Raw genomic sequence first — 26556 nt, 5'->3', positions numbered from 1 at the left:
ATGTTGATTCATGATGTTTATTTCCACAGAATGACTCAATGACGTTCATATGACAATCCTCTTGGTAATCCCCATGTAGGCTACACCATTAACATCACTTCAGAAATGATTGACTCGTTTTCAATAAACCTCAGTGAGCATCACTGCCTCCTCTAAAAACACTATCACAACATCAAACACCACGGTACACTCCGAAAGCAAAATGAAATACAGACACAATCTACCGTCCTTTCTCCCACCTCTCCACACTCCTTGTATTTTCACATTAATGTTTACATACATCTTTATTCCAGTGGGAGAATTAGGTTTAATGGAGTAGAAGCCAAGACATGTTTTACACGAGGGACTGTTGTTTCTGATAGTATGACAATTTTTGCAATCTTCACCGCCACAGAGCCACCCATTAACTATGCTGAACCATTCTCTCTCCATGACGTGCTGTTAAAGCAGGTGTCCAATCCTGCTCCTGGAGGGCCACTTTTCAGCTAATAAACACACCTGAACCAACCAGCTAATCATGTGCTGAAATCAGAACCATTTCTGCCATAGATATGTTAAAAGCAGCAAGATTAGTATGCAGTTCTGAATTCAGCAAAGGTCTAGCATCACTGGGAACTTCCAGGCAGGTGTGTTGGAGCTAAACTCTGCAGGAAAGTGGGATTGAACACCTCTGGTTTACACAAAAATATTAATCAGCACAACTGTTTTTAACATTGATAATAAAAAATGTTTCTTGAGCATCAAATCAGCATATTAAAATGATTTCTGAAGGATCATGTGAAACTGAAGACTGGAGTAATGATGCTGAAAATTCAGCTTTTGCCATCAAAAGAATAAATTATATTTTTAAATAAGTAGTAAGAAGAAGTAAGCAGTAAGAAATATTTACAGCCAATTAACCCGCCATTGTCAAGTGTGGTAGAAACTTGCCCTTCAATATAGTATTGAGGAATGAGAATAACACCAATAAAAACTACTTGACTTGGCTTGAAATCAATTATAGGAACGGCAAAGGAGGTGACACATAATACCGAGAACGACAAGAAAGTTTTTTGAAATAAAATAGTAAAATAATAAAAGAAGATGTCATAAATCATAAATGTGAACATTTACAGCTATGTATCCAGTGGCAGAGCCAGGATATTTTCAGTGGCCAGCAACCAGTCTGGGGTGGCACAGAAAATGTTCATTATTCAAACATAAAAAATGAGTTTGACTATAGCATACTGGACTGTTTTATGGCCTACAACACAACTGAATACAATTCACGAGTTCACACTTAAAAATAATAAGACAGTATGCATATTTGGCGTGATGTCCGACGGGGGGCTCAGAGCTCAGAATATGGCCTGAACCCAGAGTACTCCCCCCGTATCCTAGGCTGGGATAGGAACCAGCCGAGTAAGGAGTCAGGGTGGCGGAGGGATGCAGAAAACTGAAACATAGGTGAGTTGGCTATGTATGTATAGGCCTCCTCTTGTGCTGATTGGATAGATCATTTGAACGAGTTCCTCCATAACTTTGTAAATAAAACATTTAATTGTACTTAATTGTAATTCTGATATTGGTGCAAGGAATACTGTAGATCAAGTAATACTGAGCAATTTTTACTTTTTTTCTTAATCTTAGACTGCAAGATCCGTTTCAAAAACTTGCAACTGAGAAATTAAGCACTGAATGTTTAACATTCAATTAGCTGTCAAAATAAAAATTAATTCTATCATACTTAAATTGAACTCATTACAAAGGGAAAAGAAAAGTCTCTTTTACATCTTCACGTGCAACAATATGATATGATAAAGGTGGCAGCACATAAAACAAATGCTAGAAATGTAAAATCTGTAATTTTATAAACAAATAACAGCGATCCATTTCCATTTGCCAACCACCGCAAAATAATGCCTGTTTTTGAGTACAAATGAAAGGGAACATTTATTTGTTAATTAATTTACAGATAAAAATTACATTTAATTGTGCCTTATATTATGAGCTCACATAGCAGTATTTACATTTGAGGGCGATGTTCATAAATGTGATGCATATATAACAATTACATGCATTTTTTGACGTTTTGACACCGCTTTAATCATCTCCATATTTAATAATGTTGTCTTTACACAGCTGTTAAAGCTGCTGTCCGTAACTTTTTTTGTGTTCAAGATTTACAAAAATTATATAATGAGAATGTACAACATGAATCCATTTTCCAAACCATGTTTTTGTCTTACCCTGAATCATTATGGTACACTTAAAATAAGTGTTTGTATTGGGACTATTTCAGACCGGTCTGGTAGGAACCGCTGCGGAGGAGCACAGTCCCTGCGTGACTCGCCATAGACATAAACAGAGAGAAGTAGCTCCGGCTGCAATGTTCTTCCGCAAGACGCATGCAGTTCTGTTTATTAACCGCTAGAGCACAAAAAGTTACGGACTGCAGCTTTCAGAGATTTCTTATATATACACACACACTATTCACTGGGCCGCTGAGTCTCCTTCAGCACGTTTTTGTTTAATTTGCACCTGCAAAGTTTGCGTGCGCACCTGAAAAGTCTCCCGTGTGTTGTGGTTGTAAGGAGACATCTAAATAAACTCAATTCTAGTCGAGATAAAAAAAGACAGAAATGGCAATTGTGAAGCCAAGCTTCGGCCACCCCTAGCTCAGCCCCTGTATGTATTACATTATTGTATTTTTAAACAGGACAAAAGGTATCAGCTGATTTTGAAAACCTCCACTCAGAAGTCCATAGATAGAGAACGCTGCTGGACAGGGTTGGCATGGTTACGTACCATCACAACATTGCGTCCATGGGCGAAAACATCATTGTAGCCGATTTCTTCCATTACACGTCCCTCCAGCCCCAGATCTTCATCTTCAACTGCCTCGTGCAGACTCTGTGCGCTGTAAGCGTGTGAGCGCGGATCGTGCGTGAAAGGGTGCGAGCGCGAACTGTTCCTACGTCCATGGAAACTGCCCCAGCCTCTGGCCCCGACAACCGTACTCAGCTCCTCAGAGGCCTGAGAGAGATGATGCGCTCTGGTTGCCATAACAATGGAGGCAGCGTTGCTCGAAACACCACAGTGATGCTCGTGGACGCAGCGGGACCCGCTGGAGGACCGGCGGAGTTTCTGTAGGTTCTCCAGCTCCTCCGAAAGCTCGTCCGGCAGATCAGCTTCCCGCATGGAGAACAGCTCATACTGAGGCGGCTCCAGCACCTCCTGCATCTCTGCAGTACTGAATAAACCTTTACGGCTCAAAACCTGCAGGAGATAAATACACATTAGCAATGTCACATGTTGTTGCATGTTAAATGTTCATGCTCCAAAAATATATATAAAAAATACTAGGGTTTTAATGATTCAAATCAGTGTAAATTAGAGTTTCACAATAAATGTAAAGAGGGATATGCTTTTGATTTTAAGAAAGTTGTTTAAGATGTGGAGAATTACATTTTGATCACAGTTTGCAAAGAAATTAATTAAAAATTTGGAATGACCTGCTCAATGAACCTGCACAATATGACTGCAATTGTCCATTCAATATATCAGTCGAGTAAATTTTAAAGGGTTTAATTATTCTTTAATTAAATCCTTATTTAATTGAATATCCAATCGACAGCATGGATAATACTGGCTTTTTTTCAGTATTGTCCATGCTGTCAGATAGAGCTGCTATTTTGGAAGATGGTGAGATCACGATAATCTACCACAATAATTTATTGACTTCATCATGCATTTATTAAACTTAAAATTCTAAAACTCAAATTATAAAGAAGATGTATAACGAAATCGCTTATTTTTTTCCAGAGCTCTGTGTGTGTGTGTGTATATATATATATATATATATATATATATATATATATATATATATATATACACATACATACACTTAAATATACAGTATATAAAAATTATAAATTATATCAAAATAAGAAACTGTAGTGCACTTCTATAACATATTTAAGGAGGGATGAAAGCACATACACGCACTCCATTATTTTGTATTTTTTTATAATCTTTGGAAGCCACAATCGTAATCGCCCAGCCCTGCTGTCAGGATTATGTTCTTTTGGTTAAAGATTTTAAGGATAACCATTTTTTCCTTAGAATAATATTCATGTATGAATCATTTACCAATTAGACCAGGAACATGTATTAATAATGTAAACAGTCAGTTTATTTACTTATTATAGTATTATGTTATGCATTATAATTCATTTGCCAAACTAGTGAAATTCCTTTTAAAATGCAAAAACAAAGGTTTTCCATAAATCTGCCCTTGCCACTGTTCAAACAAACAGACCCAAAGTCACACCATTGGCTGAGTCAATATTGCAGTGTTGGGAAGCTGAAATAAACAAAGGCACTAGTAATGTTTTGATAGCGCCACAGTGTTTACTTTTTTCAGGGAAATCAACCTATAAACGGCTTATGTATATATGAAGCTGATGAATAAAACATTGTTAACGTACTATAGGAGGCTGTTAATTTCTCATTCTAAATGGCGATTTCTCAACATAAATACCTTCTTTCTCGGCTGCTTCATCTGTATAAATACAGATATGATGAGAAGAAGAAAAACCACACCACTGGACACTCCAATCACAGTGCAATGAGTTTTACTCATTTGATGGAAAAAACTTTTAGACTTCTTTTCTGAGAGAGACGGTACAACAAAGACAAAAGTAAGCAGAAGAAGACCATGAGTGAGGAAAAATTAATATAATCCACCTACGTGAGAACAATGACAATTTTTATTGCTTTACATAACCAGAGCTCATGGCATTTTCTGCACTCCATAATAACCCTTTAACCCATGATGTCCAATCCTTCATAGACTAATAATTCAGTATGCATAAATATTATGTGCTTTATATACAACATTCATTTAGTGAACATCAGTTCATTGAGGTCAAACCCCTGAATCTAGTTCTGTGAAATATATGGACAAACTATATATGCTTGCAAAACTATCCATTAAAATTCTTAAGAAAGCTTTTACATCTCAATAGCGACACTAGTTAGAAAACGGTCAGGTGAAAGCACACTTATACCTTTGCAGTTGTTCTCATCCCAGGGAAAAACACAGTTCTGAACACCATTACAGACCAAAGTATTGTTGATGCACATGTTGCTGTGACAGAAAAATGTGTTGGCCAAACACGGAGCTGCAAAACAGTTTTTAATGAGATGAAAGCCAGACAGACATGCAATGCCCATAATGTCCACATGATGGACTTCTTACACCACATTTCTTCTAGTATCATTGGTCAGTTATTGTGTGTGCAAACCTACTGAAGCACAATATTCTGACACATTTTGTTTAGTTAAAGATGGTTTTTGAGTGTTATAGATCTTTTTATAGTTATAATATATTCCTAGACAAATGATTGAAGTTCAAGGAAAATTTCATTCAAAAAGTTGGAAAATTAGATTAAAAGCAAAAATCTCTTTTTGCATTCAATGAAAAAATAACAGCATATAGGTATAGAACGACATGAGGGTAAAGTAATGTTTTCATTATTTTGGATGAACTATTACTTAAATAAAATTGCAGAAAGCAGAAAAGGTACGCGAATGCTTACGTTCAGCAAAGACTGTAAAGAGCATACGGAACCGGCTCAGTTTGCTGGTCTCGTCGGCCCACATTCGAACAACACCCACGGCATTGTCAAGTGTGATGTCATTGGCAACAGTGCTGCAGAACTTGGCCTTTAGATCTTCAATGGCATTACTTCCTTCATAGATCGCAACAAAGTTTTTCTTACACTCATTTGAGTTCTCCAGCTGATAATCCAGAAAGCGGAGATAGATCTGTGTGTGAAATAGAGACACAAACAGAGACAGTTAATGCTACAGTAAGTATGTAAAAAAGTTACACACAGGGCTCTACAGTGCGACCATTTCAGTCAATTACTGCATGCGACTGTGAAAATGTTTTTGGTGCGATCAAAGCTAATGAACAAGTGTATAATCCCACATGGAAATAATCTATATGAACATATATGTTTTAATATAGGTTTTGAATATATGTGACATATATAAAATTGGCAATTTTCCTATATTATATGTACATACATGCACATGCATACATATACCTATATATGTACATATATGCGCGTATATATATGCACCTATATGTTCACCTATGTACTTTTTTTGTTGTTGCTACATTTAGACTGTAATGACCTTTCAGCCATATTCATCTAGAAACTGCATTTAGACAATACAGAAAGAATCAACCTTGTAAATGTTTCAGGAAAACGTGTAGACATCATAGCTTTCCATCTCCTCTCACCTAATTGCCATAGTTAAATTCCATAACATGCCAATTACATGTGATACCAATTTCACATGTTCGCACATACATAAGTTCTTGCATATTTTTTTTGGTTAGTTCTTAGTTATTGCATTGATAATAGATAATATGAGCTAGGCATCATGTATGACAGTTGTCAAAGTGAGATATGAGCTACAAAATGACCAGATCCTGCCATGAGCTATATATAGGAGACATATCTTGTATGTATAGGGCTTATATGTGGATATAAAGAAGCAATACAGGAGACCTATATGGCCTGTATATGCACCTCAGTTTTGCCTATATGTGGCATATATACGCATAAATATTATCATATGCTGTATATATGCAGCTAGGGATGAAACGGTATGGAAATTTAACATCACGATTATAGTGACCCAAATTATCACGGTTATCAATATTATCACGGTTTTGTTCAAACGAAATGAAAGTGTTCAAAAAGAACAGATGCTCACACTTAAAACATTTCAACAAGTTTTATATTTGAAATTCAACAAACAACAAATAACTAAAGCAGCTCTAAGCACTTTTTTAAGCTAGATTATGTGGGATTTCCTTCCTTAATGGCCGTCATCAATAGCAACGCATAACACATAAATAATAATAATTTGTCGTAAATATAATCTCTAATATTATCACTGTAAATATATTCCCAAGCAATATTCTCATCAGTGTTCTATCAGACACATTTAAATCTAGCATATTTTGTGTTAGAGCCCAAACAGTATCCTAGTGAAATAATGCATATCCATATTTCCATATGATTTGACAGTTTATTTTATTAAATATCAAAATGTGTGCATCATACCTGACACCTAGATGAACACTTTACAGTCTTTTTATGACTGTCATTCTCTTCAAATGCTATTGAAGTTTGAAACGTGCTTTACAGACGGTCCCTAAATTCGCCTGCGTTATGCCAGTCATATCAGATGCTCTGTGGTTCTGCTGTGTTTTTTTTAAACCATTGTCGCTGCTGAAATAGAACAAAAACAGTCATCCACTGTATGATGAATGAATCTCCTGCATACATCGCTCGTTTATCTCTGATCTGAGTGCAGATTTCAGCGAGTGAGCGCGGCGCTCTGAACAAAACCCCGCTAATCTGAACGCCTCTGATTTAGAGACATTGCATTCATAAACTCAATAGAAACACGTGTAAGTGCTTATAATGCGCAACGCGATTATAACAGATGGCTTTTGAGAAGACTATTATAAGTTCAACAGCCAGAGTGACTAGTGTGCAGCCGAAATAACGTTACACTCGCAAATGGCGGTTGTTAATGTCAAGCCCTGATTATTATCCCTTAAATGTCACCCTAGCCTTGTCTGAATTTGTTCGTTCGCTTCACGTTATTATTTGCCAGACGTAGGTTTGGTATTGAGGTCAAAGTCCACTTGCCTTGCGTTCGTAGTTTTGAAGTGTTTTCCCTATTACAGCGACTTTCTTCTGGCATGTTCTGCAGACAAGGTGACCATCTTAGATTGAGTTTCCCTCAGGACTTATGTAAAAGCCAAAATATGACCACGCCTCAGATTTGGTCCTTTTAGAAGGCAGAACAATCCCCCAAGTGCTGTCACTGCTTTCTGCCATTTATTCTCATTCAGAAAACAGCGGTGCGCCAGACTGACGCTGACTGGACAAGATTTGCCGCGAGTTTTCACAACCGTGATAATCACACGCGGTTTTAATGATAATAAAATTTTATACGATATTACTAACCGTCACTAAATTTTATCGTGGTTTATCGTGAAACGGTAATCGTTTCATCCCTATATGCAGCATATATGTGCATATAAACAGCATATAGGTTTCATATATGCGCATATCCTCATATAGGTTCTTTCCATGTGGGATCAAATACGAATTAAAACTACAACTGCCAAATTGCATCCACGCTGCACAAGTTTCAGTTCAGTTTTGCACTGTGATTGGCTGCTTTACATGCCTTCAGTCAGCAGGGCAAGCGCAAGATAGTTGTGTGTGAGGAACTACGCAGAGGTGCAGCAGGTTACCATGCATGATTACAGCACGATTGCAAATGTGATATTGATTTATGATATTGTGATTTGTGATATTGATAAATAACCAAGAAGTTAATATTAAGTGACTTACATTTTAGGCACAATATTGTCTGATTTTGCTCTATTACATCAACGAAAATAGTCACAGCTGAGCCGCTGCGCATCTCTGAGAAAACACACAGCGATGTTTTGTTGATGAATGAATCTGCGACCCATTAACAAAGACAGCAGTTGTGTCCGAAACCACTCCCTATTCACTATATAGTGCACTATATCAGGTGTCGGCCATTTTGTAGTGGCCATTTTCTGAGTGAAAGACTTCATTCCCTACATTCATTAACAAGCAGGGACGGATTGGTAATCTGTGCGTTCTGGAAAAGTCCAGAACGGCCGTCCAACTGAGGGCCGTCGCCCGGCCGTCGGCAAAAATAAGAAAAAGAAAAAAGTCTATGGCTTGCAGAAAACGTCAGGAGAAAAGTGGATGGGAAAAAGTTTCCAAGTCTCTCGAGACTACTGGCTTTTTGATTGCAGTGCAACTGCCAGCACACTACATCGCTTAGCCACACTGAGACTGTAGAGGACCAGCAAGTGGAAGCTGAGCCTGAGCTTCCACAGCCTGGTCATGATGAGGAGGGACAGACAGAGTTAACTTCACACCAGCAAGAGGTCCTGGTAAGTGCCAGTAGTAGCAGGACACATTGTAATAGGCTGCCTTATCCCCATCTTAGTGAATTGCATAGTCAGCTAGCTAAATTAATGTGTGTGCGTGTGTGTGTGCGTGTGTGTGTGTGTGTGTGTGTGTGTGTGTGTGTGTGTGTGTAAGAGGTGCGGGCGCGATGCCGCGATCGAACAGTGGAAACGTAAAAACAATACATACTCCGTCATTTTGTTCATACAGGACATCATTCAAACTGCAAAGTGTTTGCTTATATTTGTGTACACTCACAATAAAACAAAACATTGTGCTTTTGTCAAAATGAACTCTTGTCAAGCTGTAACCTACTGTCATCTAACCAAAATCTCTCACTCATTCACCTAAGGTATTGAATTAAACGGGAAATCATCAGGCATGCATTGCTACCACTCTAAACGTGCTAACATACAAGGAAGGGGGATAGATAATTGACTAAATTTTTGTTTAACCAAAAAATCTGGATCTGAATTTTTTCCAAAAATGTTTTCCTTGTCTTTGGAATTGGCACAATGTGGTGGTTGTTTGTGAAAGCTTCACAGACAAAATTAATAGGGTCTAGCCATTTTCATCATTTCACAGCCTTAATATAAATCAAAGTTTATTATCATCATTGGTTTTGAGATGTTACTTGTTGTGAATACCTTGTCTGATAGTCTGACAGTATTTTGGCATAGTACATCCTGGCTAGTGTCTGTTGCGCACGGCTAAGGGTGAATGGCCGGATGATGGGCCTATTTGGGAGAAAGTCCAGGGCTGTTTTTTAGCCCCAGTCCGTCCCTGTTAACAAGTTTATACCCACAATCCTCTCTGATTTCGCTGAAGCACTATTTTCCAAAATCCAATGCAGTGAGGACTAAGAGAGCGTGCGAAAGAGCGGGAGCTGTGCTTTTACATTTATTTCACGCTGTAGTTAGTTTTTTTTACCTCTGTTATTAATCATTACTTGAATAAAACATTCAAATATAGAGAAATCTTTAAGACTAATTTAAATTATATTAATAAGGATTTTTTTATTATTCAAATATATTATTTAGACATTAACTCAATTTAATGTTTTACTAACAGCATTGATGTTTACTCATAAACTGATTTAAAAATATTTGTTAATCATCTGTAGGTAGCATATCCATTCTAGTGTAATCATACCGATCGCCTGTTAATGTGTTTATTTTTGTTTGACGTTTTTTTAATAGTATTTAATGATTATGAACAACACAGAGCATGACAATTTATATACAATCGTTGAAACCACAAAGCTGGCACAGAGCCAGAGCTATGTATAATTACAAAATAAAGTCATTATGATTGTTATTGTCATTGCTATTAATATTATTTTATAAAGTAAGTTACTTGTAAGATAAAAGTCGTTTTATCACTATGTGTGACAAAGCCATTTCTGCGACAGCTCCAGCTCTCTGACGCAGTCGTCAGCGTCTGAATTCACTCACTTCATTTCATTCACTCCTTGCAGATACAGTGCACTCAAATGCCATACACTATATAGAGTTTAGTGAATGAGTGAACAAGTGAGCGGTTTAGGACACAGCTAGACACTTGCTTTGTTCCTGAATTAATCGAATCAGCCATTTTGAACAAATCGATTGAAGGAATGATTCAGTGACAAAGACAGTGACCTGTCGCCAGCTACTGGCGGTTTTAGGTTCATTTGCAAAGTACCATTTCAATTATTTTAATCATTCAATATTTCTATATTCAAAACTTTACATTTTAAATTAAAATAAATAGAAGAATTTGACATTTGACTTTTTTTTTTTTTTATGTAAATTAGCATATTGCCCTGTAATGGGAAAGTTGATCAGAAGGTGCTCCTACATTTTTTACTGTGCTCATACATTTTTTAGGCCCGGTTTCACAGATAGGGCTCAGATTAAGCCAGGATTAGGCCTTAGTTCAATTAAGGCATTTAAGTCGCTTTTATAAATGTGCCTTAGAAAAAAAACACATTACTGGTGTGCATCTTGAGGCAAAACAATGGCACTGACATATTTTAATTAATGTCAAGTTGCTTTCAGTTAAAGGGATAGTTCACCCAAAAATGAAAATTATCCCATAATTTACTTACCCTCAAACCATCCTAGGTGTATATAGGTGTATGGATGGCAACCCCAAATTTGAAGACCAAAAAGTGCATTCATCCATTATAAAAGTAATCCACATGGCTCCGGGGGGTTAATAAAGGCTTTCTAAAGTGAATCGATGGGTTTGTGTAAGAAAAATATTCATATTTAAAACTTTATAAAGTAAAATATCTAGCTTCCGGGGGACCGTCTTCCGTATTCAACTTACGAAGAAAGTGTAGCACTTCCTGCACTTACGCTTTTTTCGTAAGTTAAATACGGAAGGCGGTCTGGCAGAACAGGACTTATTTTAATGTAACTCTGATTGTATTCTTCTGAAAGAAGAATATCATATAAAATATAAACCTAGGATGGCTTGAGGGTGAGTAAATCATGGGGTAATTTTTATTTTTGGGTGAACTATCCCTTTAAAACAGCTCAAACATGCATTTTAGTCTAGGACAAGGCTTGAGCCTTGTCTGTGAAACCAGAGGATAGCGTTTTATTATAAGGCTCTCTGAAAAATTTGATTCTAATTGGTCATTCACAGCATTCTGAGGAAAATATTTTAAATAAAGACATTGAACTACATAATTGCTCATTCTCCCAGGCAACCTATTTCCTACATAGATGTGCTAGTTTCCTGGTCACTTTGCTCTCCTATAATTTTCAGATGATATACCAGGGCTGCATTACTAACCTTAGACATAGGTGGAGCTCGTATGGTCCAAATACAATCCACTGCTTCCCCTGATTTCACCTTGTTTTCCTCCTCAACTTGACTAGATCTGATTACACCATCTGATCCAGACAATTCAAACTGACAGTCTGAGGGGAAGAGACAACAGTAAAGATAAAGGCAACCAAATTAACATTTTTACATTAAAATATTATAACATTATAGCTTTAAAGAAAGAGACCTGAGAGTCTGCAGACAGCAACTGGGAAAAGTAATACTAATAAATTCTGGGGCACTGAAATATTCAGGAGTTTACATAACTGATGCCCTAAAGATGGAATTTACATTTATATTTGTTGGGCTCGGTAACCATAGCAACTGAAAACGAACATTTAAAGTGCTATTCTGATAGGTAGCAAAACCTTCAAAAAATCAAGTACTAAGAAAAAGTCTGTTTCTGCAGGACATGCCAGGCCAGGTTTAGTTAGTATGTTAATAGAATTCTAAAACAAATTTCTAACAGTAAATTATTTGTGCACAAAAAATATATAACTGCACAATTTCTAACCATAAACTTTGATAATAAATGTAATGACTCTTAAACAAACTTTACACAAGTCGGTTTGCAGAAGCTTTTATCCAAAGCAATAAATAGACTACTGGGACAAACCCCCTGGAATAACCACCTCCCAACCCATGCTCCATATATAAGTGTTATCTGTTTACCTGGAATAGGATTCAAGAGTCCTCCAACATGGAGATGAAAATCAGGATCTGGATGCAGGTACGTTTTTGGATAAGAAAAAACAGTGCAATAAAATAAATACAAAATGAACAGAGCAAAAAAACATCAGAGTAAATGTTTCTAAGATCTAATTGCATGAAGAATTGCAAGATGCATTTACCTGCAGTATATGAATACTCCACCCTGAAACCCATGCCTTCCAGTTCCTCGTCACTGACAAATCTGATCCACATGAAGCGTCCAGAGGAGGTGACAATCCCTGGACTATTCTCCCCGCAGAACCGATCAATCAACGGAGAGAAAACAAACGGCCCATCACGGATTTCAATGTTATCAAAGCGGCACTCGAAGGACGGCTCGATGTAGTAGATGTCATTGAAGATGAGCTGGATTCTTTTCCGTGGATGGGCTGATGTAGACGACAAAGAGGTTATGACTAACATGACTAACTGTTGTGAAGAAACATACACTAATGTTCAAAAGTTTGGGGCTGGTAAGATTATTTTAATGTTTTTAAAAGTAGTCTCTTATGCTCAACAATACTGTATTTATTTGGTCAAAAATACAGTCAAAACAGTAATATTGTAAAATATTATAAATTTAAATAACTGTTTTCTGTTTTAATATAAAGTGTGACGGCAAAGCTGAATTTTCAGCATCATTACTCCAGTCTTCAGTGTCGCATGACCCTTCAGAAGTCATTCTAAAATGCTGATTTGCTGCTCAAGAAACATTTCTTATTATCAGTGTTGAAAACAGCAATGTAATTGCTTTTTTAGGATTGTTTGATGAATAGATTTATTATTTTTTATATTTATTAAAAATAAAAAATCTTTTGAAACATTATAAATGTCTTTTTTTGATCAATTGAATGCGTCTTTGCTGAATAACATTCTGTCAAATTAAAGAATCAATTTCTTAAAATAAAATGTATGCATGTTTTACCAAAACAACGAATAGGAAAGGATAAGTATCTGCTTGTGGAAGTGAGACTCATACCCTCCAGTATGTACACACACTCCTTGTTTGGTGGGTAGGTGTTGGGGTAGTTTGGAGAACTGAATGATCCTCCATTTGCTGTCTGGATCAAGGTTCCACAGTGGGCAGGCTTCTTATCCTCAACAGCGACATTCTGAGGCAAAGCTAACAGCACACACACACACACACACACACACACACACACACACACACACACACACACACACACACACACACACACACACACACACACACACACACACACACACACACACACACACACACACACACACACACACACACACACACACACACACACACACACAATCAGATTATCTACATTAAAGGTAATGGTTATTGAAGCAAAACAGATGGGAACGACACATTAAATGTTCATTTACATTTTTTTATTTATTTTAATTTCTCTCTACGCTCAAAATATAACATGTGGCTTTGCAGGCAAGTTTGTAATACAAACCTACCTTGAGTTTTCTGTGCCAGTGCGAAACCCTCCTCTATCAGGATAAGCAGAACCAAGGCTGCTAGAAAACAGGTTTTTTTTTTTTTTACAATTTTATTACAATTTAAAATATATTTCTTTTTTATTTTAAAATGTAATTTATTCCTGTGATGCAAAGTTGGATTTTCAGCATCATTACTCCAGTCTCCAGTGTCACATGATCCATCAGAAATCATTCTAATATGATGATTTGCTGTTCAAGAAACGTTTCAACATTTCTTATTATCATCAATGTTGAAAACAGTCGTGCTGCTTAATACTTTTGTGGAAACCGTGGTACATTTTCATCCACAATTCTTTGATGAATATAAAGTTCTAAAGAAGAGCATTTATTTAAAAAAAAAATTAAAAGCCTTTTATCTTTTGTAACATTATACATGTCTTTACTGAGCTATGCTGTATAAAAGATGGATGTTCTATAGTCTAAAATAAAATTCAACATGCTCCCTAACTCCAGATTAGGGCTGTGCGATATTGAAGAAAAAATGCGATATGCGATATCCTTGTTAAATAATGCGATATTCTATACGCGATACGATATTGCTTTAAGTGTGTAAAATCTATTTTTTCCCAACTGACATCTTTCACTTAAAGCGTAACCGACTGTGTTTACATGAATACTCATCAAGACAGCCATTTTGACATAACTGTGTATGTATTTGACAGTTCGAGTGTGTAACAAGACACGAAAATAAGAACGGCTTGTGCGCACGTTTCGGTGTGTGTCAGACAGCATGAGACTGCAAGGAGTTGTTTTTTGCACGTTATTGCGTTTAATAACTCTTTTTAACGTCAAGCAAGTCACATAAGTAACAGTCGTGTGTCTATTCTCTGCTGTATGCGTCAACCTAAAATGTACACTTTTCACAATGTTAAAATCATTCAAAAATTGCGTGCCCTTGCGATATGCATATTGCGATATGTACATTTGCGATATTTTGATATATTGTGCAGCCCCACTCCTGATATACATCCACACGTTCAGAGTTTCCAATTTGCATGGTTTATTAAAAGGAAAATGACACCTGCCATGGATTTGAACCCAGAACAGGTTTTTAAAATATACTGTAGCATGTATTGGGCAGGGTTGTGTTTAGGGTCATCGCACATGATTTTCATGACATAAGGGATTGAGAGTTAGAATTCAAATACTAATATTATCAAACCGATTTCTGCAATTTCATAAAACATGATGGGACGTTTTACAGTGAGATAAACCAATTGCTAATATTTGCTAAAATAATGGAGATATGTAGATTTCTAAGCTATAGTTTGTAGCAGGCAACTTCCATTTACATATAACGGGGACCTAAAATGTACAGCATAATAGTAATAGGAATAACCCAACTAATACACCAGTCTCTTTTTTACAGACAACTACCATAAAGGGATAGTTCACCCAAAAATTAAAATGACCCCATTATTTACCCTCAAGCCACCCTAGGAGTATATGACATTCTTCTTTCAGACGAAAAATGTCCAGGCTAATCCAAGCATTATAATGGCAGAAAATGGCAGCCCAGAATGAAGCCCAAAAAAGTGCATCCATCCATTATAAAAGTTATCCATACGGCTCCACAAGGTTAATAAAGGCCTTCTGAAGCGATGCGTTTGTGTAAGAAAATATATCCACATTTAACACGTTATAAAGTCAAATGTCTAGCTTCCGCCAGATCGCCTTCTGTACTGAACTCACAGAAAAAATATAACTGGCGCGACATATGACGTCAGACATAGCGTAAGTGTTTTGAACTGCGAGAGGCGTTACACTTTCTTCTTAAGTTGAATATGGAAGGTGGTCTGGCAGAAGCTAGATATTTTACTCTATAAAGTTTTTATGGATATTTTTCTAACATAAACCCATTGATTCGCTTCAGAAAGCCTCTATTAAAGGGTTAATAGCCCTCACCCTCTTGACGTTCCAAACCTGTAAGACCTTTGTTCATATTCGGAAGACAAATGAAGATATTTCTGATGAAATCCGAGAGCTTTCTGATCCCTCCATAGACAGCAATTTAATTAACACTTTTAAGGTCCAGAAAGGTAGTAAAGACATCGTTAAAATAGCCCATGTGACCTTAATTTTTTGAGTGACGATAATATTTTTTATGAGCAAAAAACAAACAAAATAACTTTATTCAACAATTTCTTCACGTCTGTGTCAGCCTCCTACGCAGTTTATTTGGTCAGCTCCTGCGCTGCGTTGTGGTGCTCACGTGAACAGCATCGGCCAATGGTAAGCCACCGTTCTGGCGTAGCTCTGACGTAACTCGGAAGCACTGTTCTGTTTTTACTACGTCAACAGCGTAGGAGACTGGCACAGACGTGAAGAAATTGTTGAATAAAGTCGTTATTTTTGTTCGTTTTTGCAAAATTATCTTAATTTGTGTTCCAAAGATGAACAAAGGTCTTACGGGTTTGGAATGACATGAGGGTGAGTAATTAATGACAGAATTTTCATTTTTGATGAACTAACCCTTTACCCCCCCTGGAGCCATGTGGATATCTTTTATGATGGCTGGCTGGATGGATGGATGCAGGTTTTTGGGCTTCAAATTTTGGGCTGCCATTCACTGCCTTTATAAAACTTGGATTAGCCAGGACATGTTTTAACTCAGATTGTATTAGTCTGCAAGAGAAATGTCATATATACACCTAGGATGGCTTGAGGGTGAGTAAATCATGGGGGTAATTTTCATTTTTGGGTGAACTGATCCCTTTAAGGGACTAATAATTAATTAATTAATTAATTAATTAATTACATCTGTAAGAAGTGTGGTTTCACACTGATGCTGGCCCCACACACTGTGGGGTCAAAGCAGACGTTCAGCCTGAACACGTGTAAAACCGAGTATAATTGACGATTGTGGCAAGTTAGATGAAGGGAGACAAATGCAATTATGACCATAAATGAAAATATTTTACCATCTGATAATCACAGTATTATGGTAAAACGACGGCAATGTAATGTAACAACAAAGTAACATTATCAATAAATGAAACAAACTCACCCTCATGCATTTCCACTTTCACTGAACACTTTTGCACATTTTCAATACGGTCCTGCAACAGATTTGCATTTCGTTCCTGGATAAATTCGAAAATATCCATTGAAAGCACTAAAATTAAAGGCGAGGCGTTTGCAGAAACTCCTGAGCGCTGTGCTTCTAAACAGCGAGTTTTCATTGAGAGAGAGAGAGAGAGAGAGAGAGAGAGAGAGAGAGAGAGAGAGAGAGAGAGAGAGAGAGAGAGAGAGAGAGAGAGAGAGAGAGAGAGAGAGAGAGAGAGAGAGAGAGAGAGAGAGAGAGAGGAGAGAGAGAGAGAGAGAGAGAGAGAGAGAGAGAGAGAGAGAGAGAGAGAGAGAGAGAGAGAGAGAGAGAGACTCGGCTCATGAATATTAATTAATTTAATGACCTAAGCACAGTATGCGTAGCTGATTTGCTGAAAGACGCTAAAGCATTCAAGTCCTGATTAATGGTTACTCATGAATATTAACTGTCATGTGCAACATTGTATGTTGTATATATGATAATAACATTAATATAATATTTAAATATTATACTCTGTCATGACAATGACTAGGCTATAAGTAACAGCAGCATCCGAGCTACTAATGCTACTTATATTTTGTGCAGCATTGTGTCTTTGCACAAAAGCATGAGCACAGAGGCTGTACAGAGCAGTCTTAACCCTTAAATGCATACCTCGGGTATAGTGACCCGGGACGTCATTCACTACCTCCTGCAGCCTGCGCAGTCAAATATTAGTGTCAGCGTTCAAAATATTGATTTTGAAAATTTTGAAAATGATATTTATGATATATAATTTAAGAATATATTTGAGATGGTGAAAATGAGCCACAGCAGGTGTTGAATGTACTGGGAAATGAGTTCTGACGAGGACAGTGATGATGGTATAAAACATCTGCTCAAACGGAACCCTTCCAAGCTCCAAAAGGAAACAAAATATGCTTTATTTTATCCTTTTGTAATTTTTACTCTAATATCAGGAGCATTTTATATTATCGCGACAGGTAGAGATCCATCTGAATTAGATATAGATCCGGGTCACTAAAGACCCAAATATGTAATAATGGCAAAATATTCATGCATTTAAGGATTAATTCAGCTGTGTAAAGAAGTCAATCCTTGTCCGGGGATGGGGGCCAAACATACTGCACATAATTGGGGGTCTCCTTTACTGGATACACACATTTCAAGTCTTGACCCTAGTGTTGTAGTCAAGACCAACTAAACCGAGACCAAGTCGAGACCAAGACCAGCGTGTGCCGAGACCAAGACAAGACCAAGACTTTGTGGGGTTGAGACCAAGACAAGACCAAGACCAAGACAGGGCGAGACCGAGTCAAGACCAGACCAGCACTCCTTAAATTAATCTAAAAGATCCATATCTACTGTCTGAGAAATGACTTATATTTAATGAATAAATACAATTACAATAGTAAGACACTATAGCGCTGTTACCAATCAAATCACTAACAATAAAAATCATGGCACAGAAGCTGCATCTGAACTGGTACAATTACACCTGCATAAATAATGTTGATTAATTTAACATTAAAACATTAACAGTATTTAACAGTCACAGAATCCTTTATTCAACCGATTTGTTCAAAGCAGTTGTTATAAATCAATATAATTTGCAATCACGCTTACATTCACGAAAATAGCTCTCTTGCTCTTGCGATATTGCTTGATTATATTCTATGTTATATAAAAAAACTAAATCGCAATCTAATTTTGGGCATTTTTGAGACAATGCTGCATTGATTTTGAACCCGGCAGCACAGTAACAAAAGAAATCATATTTCAAAGTTATTTATTGCATTTTAAGCTGTACATTTTACATCAAATCACATTAATGATGTTAAATCAGACAATGCACCGGCAATTTAGTGATATCCTTGCAGTTGTGGTCTTGACTGGTCTTGAGATAAAATCCCGAGTCCTCTAAGTCCGAGACCAAGACAAGACCGATGAGAAATGCAGTCGAGACCGAGACAAGACCAAGACCTTCAAAAAATGGTCTTAAGACCGGTCTCGAGACCAAGACCGGTCTCGAGTACTACAACACTACTTGACCCCTCTATTTATGAGCCGATTAATTGTCAATCAGTTAGGCTATGTTAACTTTACTTAGTGTCTTAACTCAATTGAAAAAATCTAGTGATCTGTACTATTCACATACTATTCGTTGTTTACTCAGAAAAAACAAGTTAAGATTAATTGATTGGTTTGAGTGCCATTTTGTTAAGCAAAAAAAAAAAAAAACTTACCATTATGGTGATAAGTGTTCACTTTGGTTGAGCACTTGGAACATTTATATTATTAAAACTCTCTTTCTGATGCAGCGATGCAACAAGAAATCACAGTTAATTGGTTTCAAAGGAAGAGAAGTAATAAATAGATTGCTTTTAAAAGTTGACCTAGCTTCTGACTGAATAATTAACTATAGTTAATGAGTCAGAAATTAAGATCATCTTTTAAAATTAACCTATGTAATATTTCCCTTTGTCATATAACGATCATTTACAATTGTATTGCTAACACTTACGTCATAAACACCTGTGGAACTTTTAAACGAGTTATTATAATCCCTCTATATTTGTAACAATATCTTGCAGCTGATCATGCTTGAGTCACACACAGACTTCAACATTCAGCATGCAAAACACAACAATTGTAACATCTATGGTAGCTAAACTAAGTCAAGAGTAAGCCTAAATTAAAAGATCAAGTACTCTCTACAGTTCTTTTTTAGCCACTAGAACTCTTGTGTAAGTGAACTATACAAATTCAGCATTTGTTAGCACAACATACTATTCCTATTTCACTTTACTTGGTTTTTTTAAGGCAATCGGTTTGCATGCTTTTTTCAAGTAAGTCTAACTAATTCGATTTTACAGTGTAAAATGTACAGTATTCCAGGACCAGGATTGAGGACCACAGCTCTAGGAAGATTACAAGAAGCATCCACATGACCTATGTAATATTCACAAGCTAAGTCTTGATAGTAGGATTCGTAATATTGCAGATGGGGTCCACACAGCTGTTGAAGACAAGGGATTTGAGACTTAATACTGGTCTCTCGGAGTGGTCTGTCCCACCCATGCACGCCTGATAAGAATGGGGACTGGACTGATGATGCATGTAGAAGCTGATAACATGGTCGCTGTAAGGAAGAATATTTGAGATCATGTAATGCATTGACTGTCAAGGCTTGTCGTACACTATAGCTTTAATCACCTTTAAACTTGGCAAGCATCACTATTATTATTGCTCATAAACTCCTTTGTGCACTGAAAAACAAAGATGTTTGCTGCTTGTTCAAGTTGCTTAATTAAAATGAACTAAAACAACACAGTTGCTACACATTTTGTCCTAACTTAATTTGATTGTGTTCAATCCACTTAAATATAATACAATTTTTATTTACTTAGTCCGTTTATGTTGAGATTACATTTGTGTTGCATTAACTGAAACTGGGCAGAGCTTGTTAGTTCCCAGCATGCTTTGCATATGGCTAAATCAAGAGAGAGTAAATGTTGTTATTTTATATGTAAAAGTGTTATTTTATGTATTTTTGAGCAAGATGAGAAAAGGGGGAGACTTGATAGTTTATAATAGTGTTTAATGTTCAATTAAGTTGGAATTATTAGAACAATTTAAATAATAGTGGGTTACCATTGTAGAGAAGAGGAGATTTCCTTACTGTGGACTGATACAACGCTTTGCAGGTGCTTTTGATGCTTAGCATTTAAAATGCTAATGTGTGCTATTGCTAAAAGTTTGTCAACTAGCTAGTGCAGTATTATAATTCAGTGTGACATTAAAATATATGAAATTGAATTGGATGAATGAATATATCAAATTGTATCCCTGAATCATGTCAGGGAGCCATATAAAATTCACTTTGAGACTACTTAATTGGGTCACTTAAAGGTATAGTTCACCCAAAAATGAAAATTAGCCCATAATTTACTCACCCTCAAGACATCCTAGGTGTATATCACATTCTTCTTTCAGACGAATAAAATCTGAGTTATATTACAAAAGTCCAGGCTATTCCAAGCATTAGACTTGGATTCATAGTTGCTCTGTATTTGAAGTCCATAAAAAGTGCATCTGTCCGTCAAATAACGTGCTCCACGCGGCTCCGGGGGATTAATAAAGTCCTTCTGAAGCGAATCGACGCGTTTGTGTAAGAAAAATATTCATATTTAAAACTTTATCAAGTAGAGTTCCAGCCGATGGATTTCCTTGGAAAAGTGTTGAATGTTGAAAGTGAAACGTGATGCGTACGTGACGTCATGACGAGCCTACTTGGTCGCGTTAGTCTTTCGATCGACAGGGGAACCATCAACAATTTTTCCATAAATTGAACAGGGAAGGCATCGGCCGAAAGTTTACTCGATTAAGTTTTAAATATGGATATTTTTCTTACACAATCGCTTCAGACGGCCTTTATTAATAACCCAGAGCCGTGTGGAGCAGTTATTTGATGGGCAGATGCACTTTTTATGGACTTCAAAAACAGAGCAACTAAGTATGTTTATCAAAGCCTCTTGAATTAAGCTCCAGACCGGTTAAAATATATGCACTGCTTAAATGATCACAGGACAGTTATTTTCCATTCATGGCCCAATAAGACCATGCCTGCTGACAACTAACATAAAAAGGGCTTTCATAAATAACTTAAACTGCCAGTGAAGTATGATGACACATTTGCAATTCAAATGAAGTTCAAATTCCCTTTCATCTCTGACTGAGGAGATGAGATTCTCACCTGAGAATAGAGATTCTGCCACATTCATTTACAATGGCCTAGATAAGGCACTGAAGCCACTCTCACTGTGGTGAAGTCAACATGTCAATTGAGGTATAGGATTATGGGTATCCACATTCATGTGATGCACATCTATAAGGATTACAGGTGTGTTACTTAAGAAAACAATGCATGGATGGATGGATGGATGGATGGATGGATGGTTTCAAGATTTTTTTTCAGTAAAACGATTAATGCAAATAAAACGATTTTAGCTGCTACATTCACAGCAGGGAGTGTTTCTGTAGGCAGAATACTGGAACACAAAGACAACAAATGTTTATTTAATCCCATTATCATGTTTTTATTTATGAATGAAGAATATTCTTCTTCTTAACTTTTATTAATGGAGGAGACACCTTTCTCATTGATATAGTGTTTTGGAAATGTATCAAGTAAAATGGGTTGTGAACATCACATTGATTAACATATCTTGAATGTTTAGCTTTTTCAAGAGAACCAAAACAGTCGCATTTAACAATCGTGTTCTAGTAAAGAAGCAAGCGAAATGTAACAAAATGAGAAAATTCCTGATGCTGTACAAAAAAAAAACTTAATCTGAGGATGCAATGAAACAATATGAAATCACATTAATATTGGATAACACTCAAAAAATTCAAAAAGTGCATCAGTTAGGCATGGCATTTTTTGGAGCATCTAAGTTCAGGACTTATGTGTATTTGTCTGCACGCGACTCTAGATCTAAATCAATCTTGCTGTCGCGTCTGGTTGAGTGTTGAAGGATTAAGAAAAGAGTCAAATCTTTTTGTTAATCTGGTGCTTTATGAAGAGAGAGGGGGAGAAATTACTATTCAGTCAATTTCCTGTCAGCAAATTTAATTTCAAGGAAGAAAAAACAAACAAACAAACAAGGAATGTATTATCATCTGTGAACTACCAGTCAACCCACACATGTAAATAATTTTACATTATTTTATTTGTATTCACATAATATTAATATGATTTTTTTATTTATTTTAATGTTAAACAATTTAAAATAATTGTATATATTAAATGTTTAAATTAAATAAGCACTTATTTTATATGAATATGTTTTATGCAAAGCAGACTGAATTTTGAGAGTGGAAGAAAGACAAGTAAACTTAATACAAACACTTATGACAGCCATATAAACAGTATGCCTGTGCACTTTAGACATAATGATGTTTATACTGTATAAACTGTATGTTTACTGGAAAAATCTGTAAAAAAAAAATAAAAAAAATGAATAAACAAAATAGGGCACAATGTACTGTATTCATTTTTTACAGGTGTTTTACCTGTATTTAGAATTTTGAACTTCATAGGGTTAACAGAAATGTCCGTAAAATTACTGCATAATGTCCAAGTAATAAGCTGACAGTACTTTTTCCATTATTTTACGGAAAATAATATTTTTTACAGTGGACCCCTAAACACAACCTTCACACACACACACACACACACACACACACACACACACACACACACACACACACACACACACACACACACACACACACACACACACACACACACACACACACACACACACACACACACACACATGTTGGGTTTTCATGTTTTATGGGGACTTTCCATAGGCGTAATGGTTTTTATACCGTACATACCGTATATTCTATCCCCTTACACTGCCCCTACCCCTAAACCTAACCCTCACAGGAGACATTCTGCAATTTTACATTTTCAAAAAACATCACTTAGTCTGATTTATAAGATGTTTTCCTCATGGGGACCTAAAAATGTCCCCACAAGGACGAGGATTTCGGATATTGCTATCTTTGTGGGGACATTTTGTCCCCATAACGTGATGAATACCAGTCCACACACACACACACACACACACACACACACACACACACACACACACACACACACACACACACACACACACACACAAATCATAAACATAATTTAGTGTGTAGTAATAGTAATAACCATACCATAGTAATAGTCAAAAATTACTACTATGGTATGGTATTAATACTATGTATGGTATTATATCTTTGTGGTGCCCACTGTAAGGATTACAAGGATCACACACACACACACACACACACCACACTCAATGTATAAGATCCTACATTTTCTGAGTTCAGCAGAGCAGCGAAGGGTTTTGTATCCTTCAGATTCATCAAAACCATCTCATCATCCTATTGTCATCTTTCTCTCTAATACACACACGCACACGCACGCACACACACACGTGCACACGCGCGCACACACACACACACACACACACACACACACACACACACACACACACACACACACACACACACGTAGTCATAAATTAATGCACAACCACGATATCACCTCAGAATCAGTTGCATTATAAGCTTCATATAAGATGTTTAATACCACCCAATATTTTCAATGAATATATTCTTTCAAACCTACAGCAGTAACAGAATGCATGGTATGCAGATAAAGCCAGTATAGCCATATGTGTATGTGATTTGAGGGGTTAAGTCTAGGAAACATTCTGGATTAGAGTATACCATGTGACAGGGCACACAATCAGACTGATTCCAAGATGACATCAAAGATATAGTGATTTCCTTTAGAGGATGTGTGACGTTAACTGTTTGGTAATGTTCTCAGAAACAGTGGTTCTTCTGTCTGGCATTCTTTATTATCGTATAAATTCTTATAATCACAATATATTATCTAATGAACTAAATTTGTTAGATGACAAAATTCATTTTTAAATAAATCTTCAGCAAAGCAGCTTTAAGACTTTGCAAATCAGCCAAAGAGCAAAAATACTAAGTGGCAAAGAAGAACAGCTTATCTATCTATCATACTGACATGATTTACAATATTGCCAAAGTGTGCCCAGTTTAACACATTTAAATCAAATTACAAAAAAAATTAAATAAATGAAAAATAAATATATTATTAAATGTTAGGTTATTAACAAAAATCTGTAATTTAAGAGACAGTACAGTTTACCAATATTGCAAATGGCAGTATAGTGCAGAAGATCTGTCTATCCAGAGACCTGAGATTTCACAGAAAGAAAGAAATGAAGGCAGCTGGCCTCTCTCTGTGAGAACATGGGGAGAGAGTCTTTCTGACTGAAGTCCTGATGTCAAGCAATCTGAGACTTCAGCAAATCTCTCAACATCCCTCAGACTAAAAATAACCTCAAAATACATTAAAGCCACCAGCAACCCACTCACACCAAAGAGGTCAGATACACACTGATCTTCACTGGCTGACATCAGTGTTCAAAAAACAGAAAGCTGTTTGAATTAACTTTGTATATACTGGTAACTTTTCTCTTACTGTAGTCTAACTAACCTGAAAACTAAAATTCCAAACTTTTATGTCATATTCTAATTAACAGCGGACCAAATCTGTTAAGATGTTTAAGCTTATAATCTTTGTCGCTGAGATGTCTGAAACGTGACCTTGGTGGAAACACAATGATTTCTGTGGAAAATCAAATGTCAAATCTGAGTCTGTTTATAAAATCCCATGAGTTACATCATCAGACACATCATTATACATGTGATCAAAGACACAATGGAGAAAAATCCAATGGAGATTTTTTTGGGCTTTACTACACAATAAAAAATGTCCAGAAATAGAAATGTCCATTATTTGTGGAGAAGGGAATCTGTGTAATTTCCTTCTCAAAAGAGGGAATGTACTGTAGGGGTGTACCGACACATCACTCGAAGTGGGATCCATAAACAAGCTTTTATTAAAATCGTGGTTCAAACAGGCAATGGTCAGATACCAGTAAACACAGCGACATTGGACAGACACAGTTGTGGTGTATAAGCAGGCAGTAGATCAGAGCATTCGGCGAACAATCACAGATCAGTAACAAAGCAGATAGTCCAAAAGGCAGGCAGCAGAGAATCATAAACAGGGAACAAACTTGGTCACAACAGGTAGGCAATACAGAAGTAAACGCTCAGAAATGCAAACCGTGGTAATACAAGACTTCGCAAGGAAGAGTAGTGGAGAGACAGTTCGGGTGAGGGAGCCCTCTGATGGCCAGAGGTGGGAATCATGGAGTTTGTCTCTGCGAGCGACTCCTGGTGCAAGGAGGCAAGCGTCGGCGAGGTCTCCCACATGGTCAAGGGGCCGGCCTCTCCGGATGGGTTCGGTTGAATTCCTCCACGAGATTGGGGTCGTGAATATCATTAGCGTTGACCCAAGAACGCTCCTCTGGACCGCACCCCTCCTAATCGACCAGATACTGGAGAATTCTTCCCCGGCATCTGGAGTCCAGCAGTTCTCGGACCTGGTAAGCCTCTTCGCCCTCCACCATGATGGGTAGCGGACCCTGACCACTGGACACCTCCTCCCCCTCCTCATTCTGACCAACAATGGGCTTAAGCAGAGATACATGGAAGGTGGGAGAAATACGATAATGATTAGGCAGGGCAAGGTATGACGAAACAGGTGTGATTTGACGAATAATTTGGAATGGACCCATGTCCCTGGGACTGAGTTTCTTGCAAGGAAGCCGAAGACACAAGTCTTTTGTGGACAGCCACACCCATTGGCCAGAGCTGTACTCAGGACCGGGACGACAATGACGATCAGCCTTGTCTGCAAATGGTGTGCTGGAGGTGAGTGTGAGCCTGATTCCATGTCTCCTCACTGTATTTTAGGTTTGACATTGGTGGACAAACATGGTGGTATCTTTGCAA

The 26556-nt window shown here is 37.0% G+C and overlaps 1 protein-coding gene across 1 annotated transcript; it reads right to left on the bottom strand.

Moving 5' to 3' along the window:
• On the bottom strand, window positions 1-25974 carry neto2b (neuropilin (NRP) and tolloid (TLL)-like 2b; the record flags this gene model as incomplete). Its single annotated transcript, XM_079826150.1, has 10 exons — window positions 1-3258; window positions 4523-4653; window positions 5052-5165; window positions 5583-5811; window positions 11817-11944; window positions 12522-12569; window positions 12701-12949; window positions 13540-13683; window positions 14001-14060; window positions 25842-25974. 10 exons carry the CDS (start codon window positions 25972-25974, stop codon window positions 2734-2736), a joined length of 1761 nt encoding a protein of 586 aa, XP_079682276.1. The 3' UTR covers window positions 1-2733.
• Between the last annotated feature and the right edge of the window lie 582 nt (window positions 25975-26556).

The sequence above is a fragment of the Gobio gobio genome, assembly GCF_949357685.1.
Source record: "Gobio gobio genome assembly, chromosome: 9".
In the NCBI taxonomy this organism is placed as follows: domain Eukaryota; kingdom Metazoa; phylum Chordata; class Actinopteri; order Cypriniformes; family Gobionidae; genus Gobio; species Gobio gobio.
Note: the sequence above shows the minus strand (reverse complement) of the source record. Positions and strands in the feature narration are given on the sequence as shown.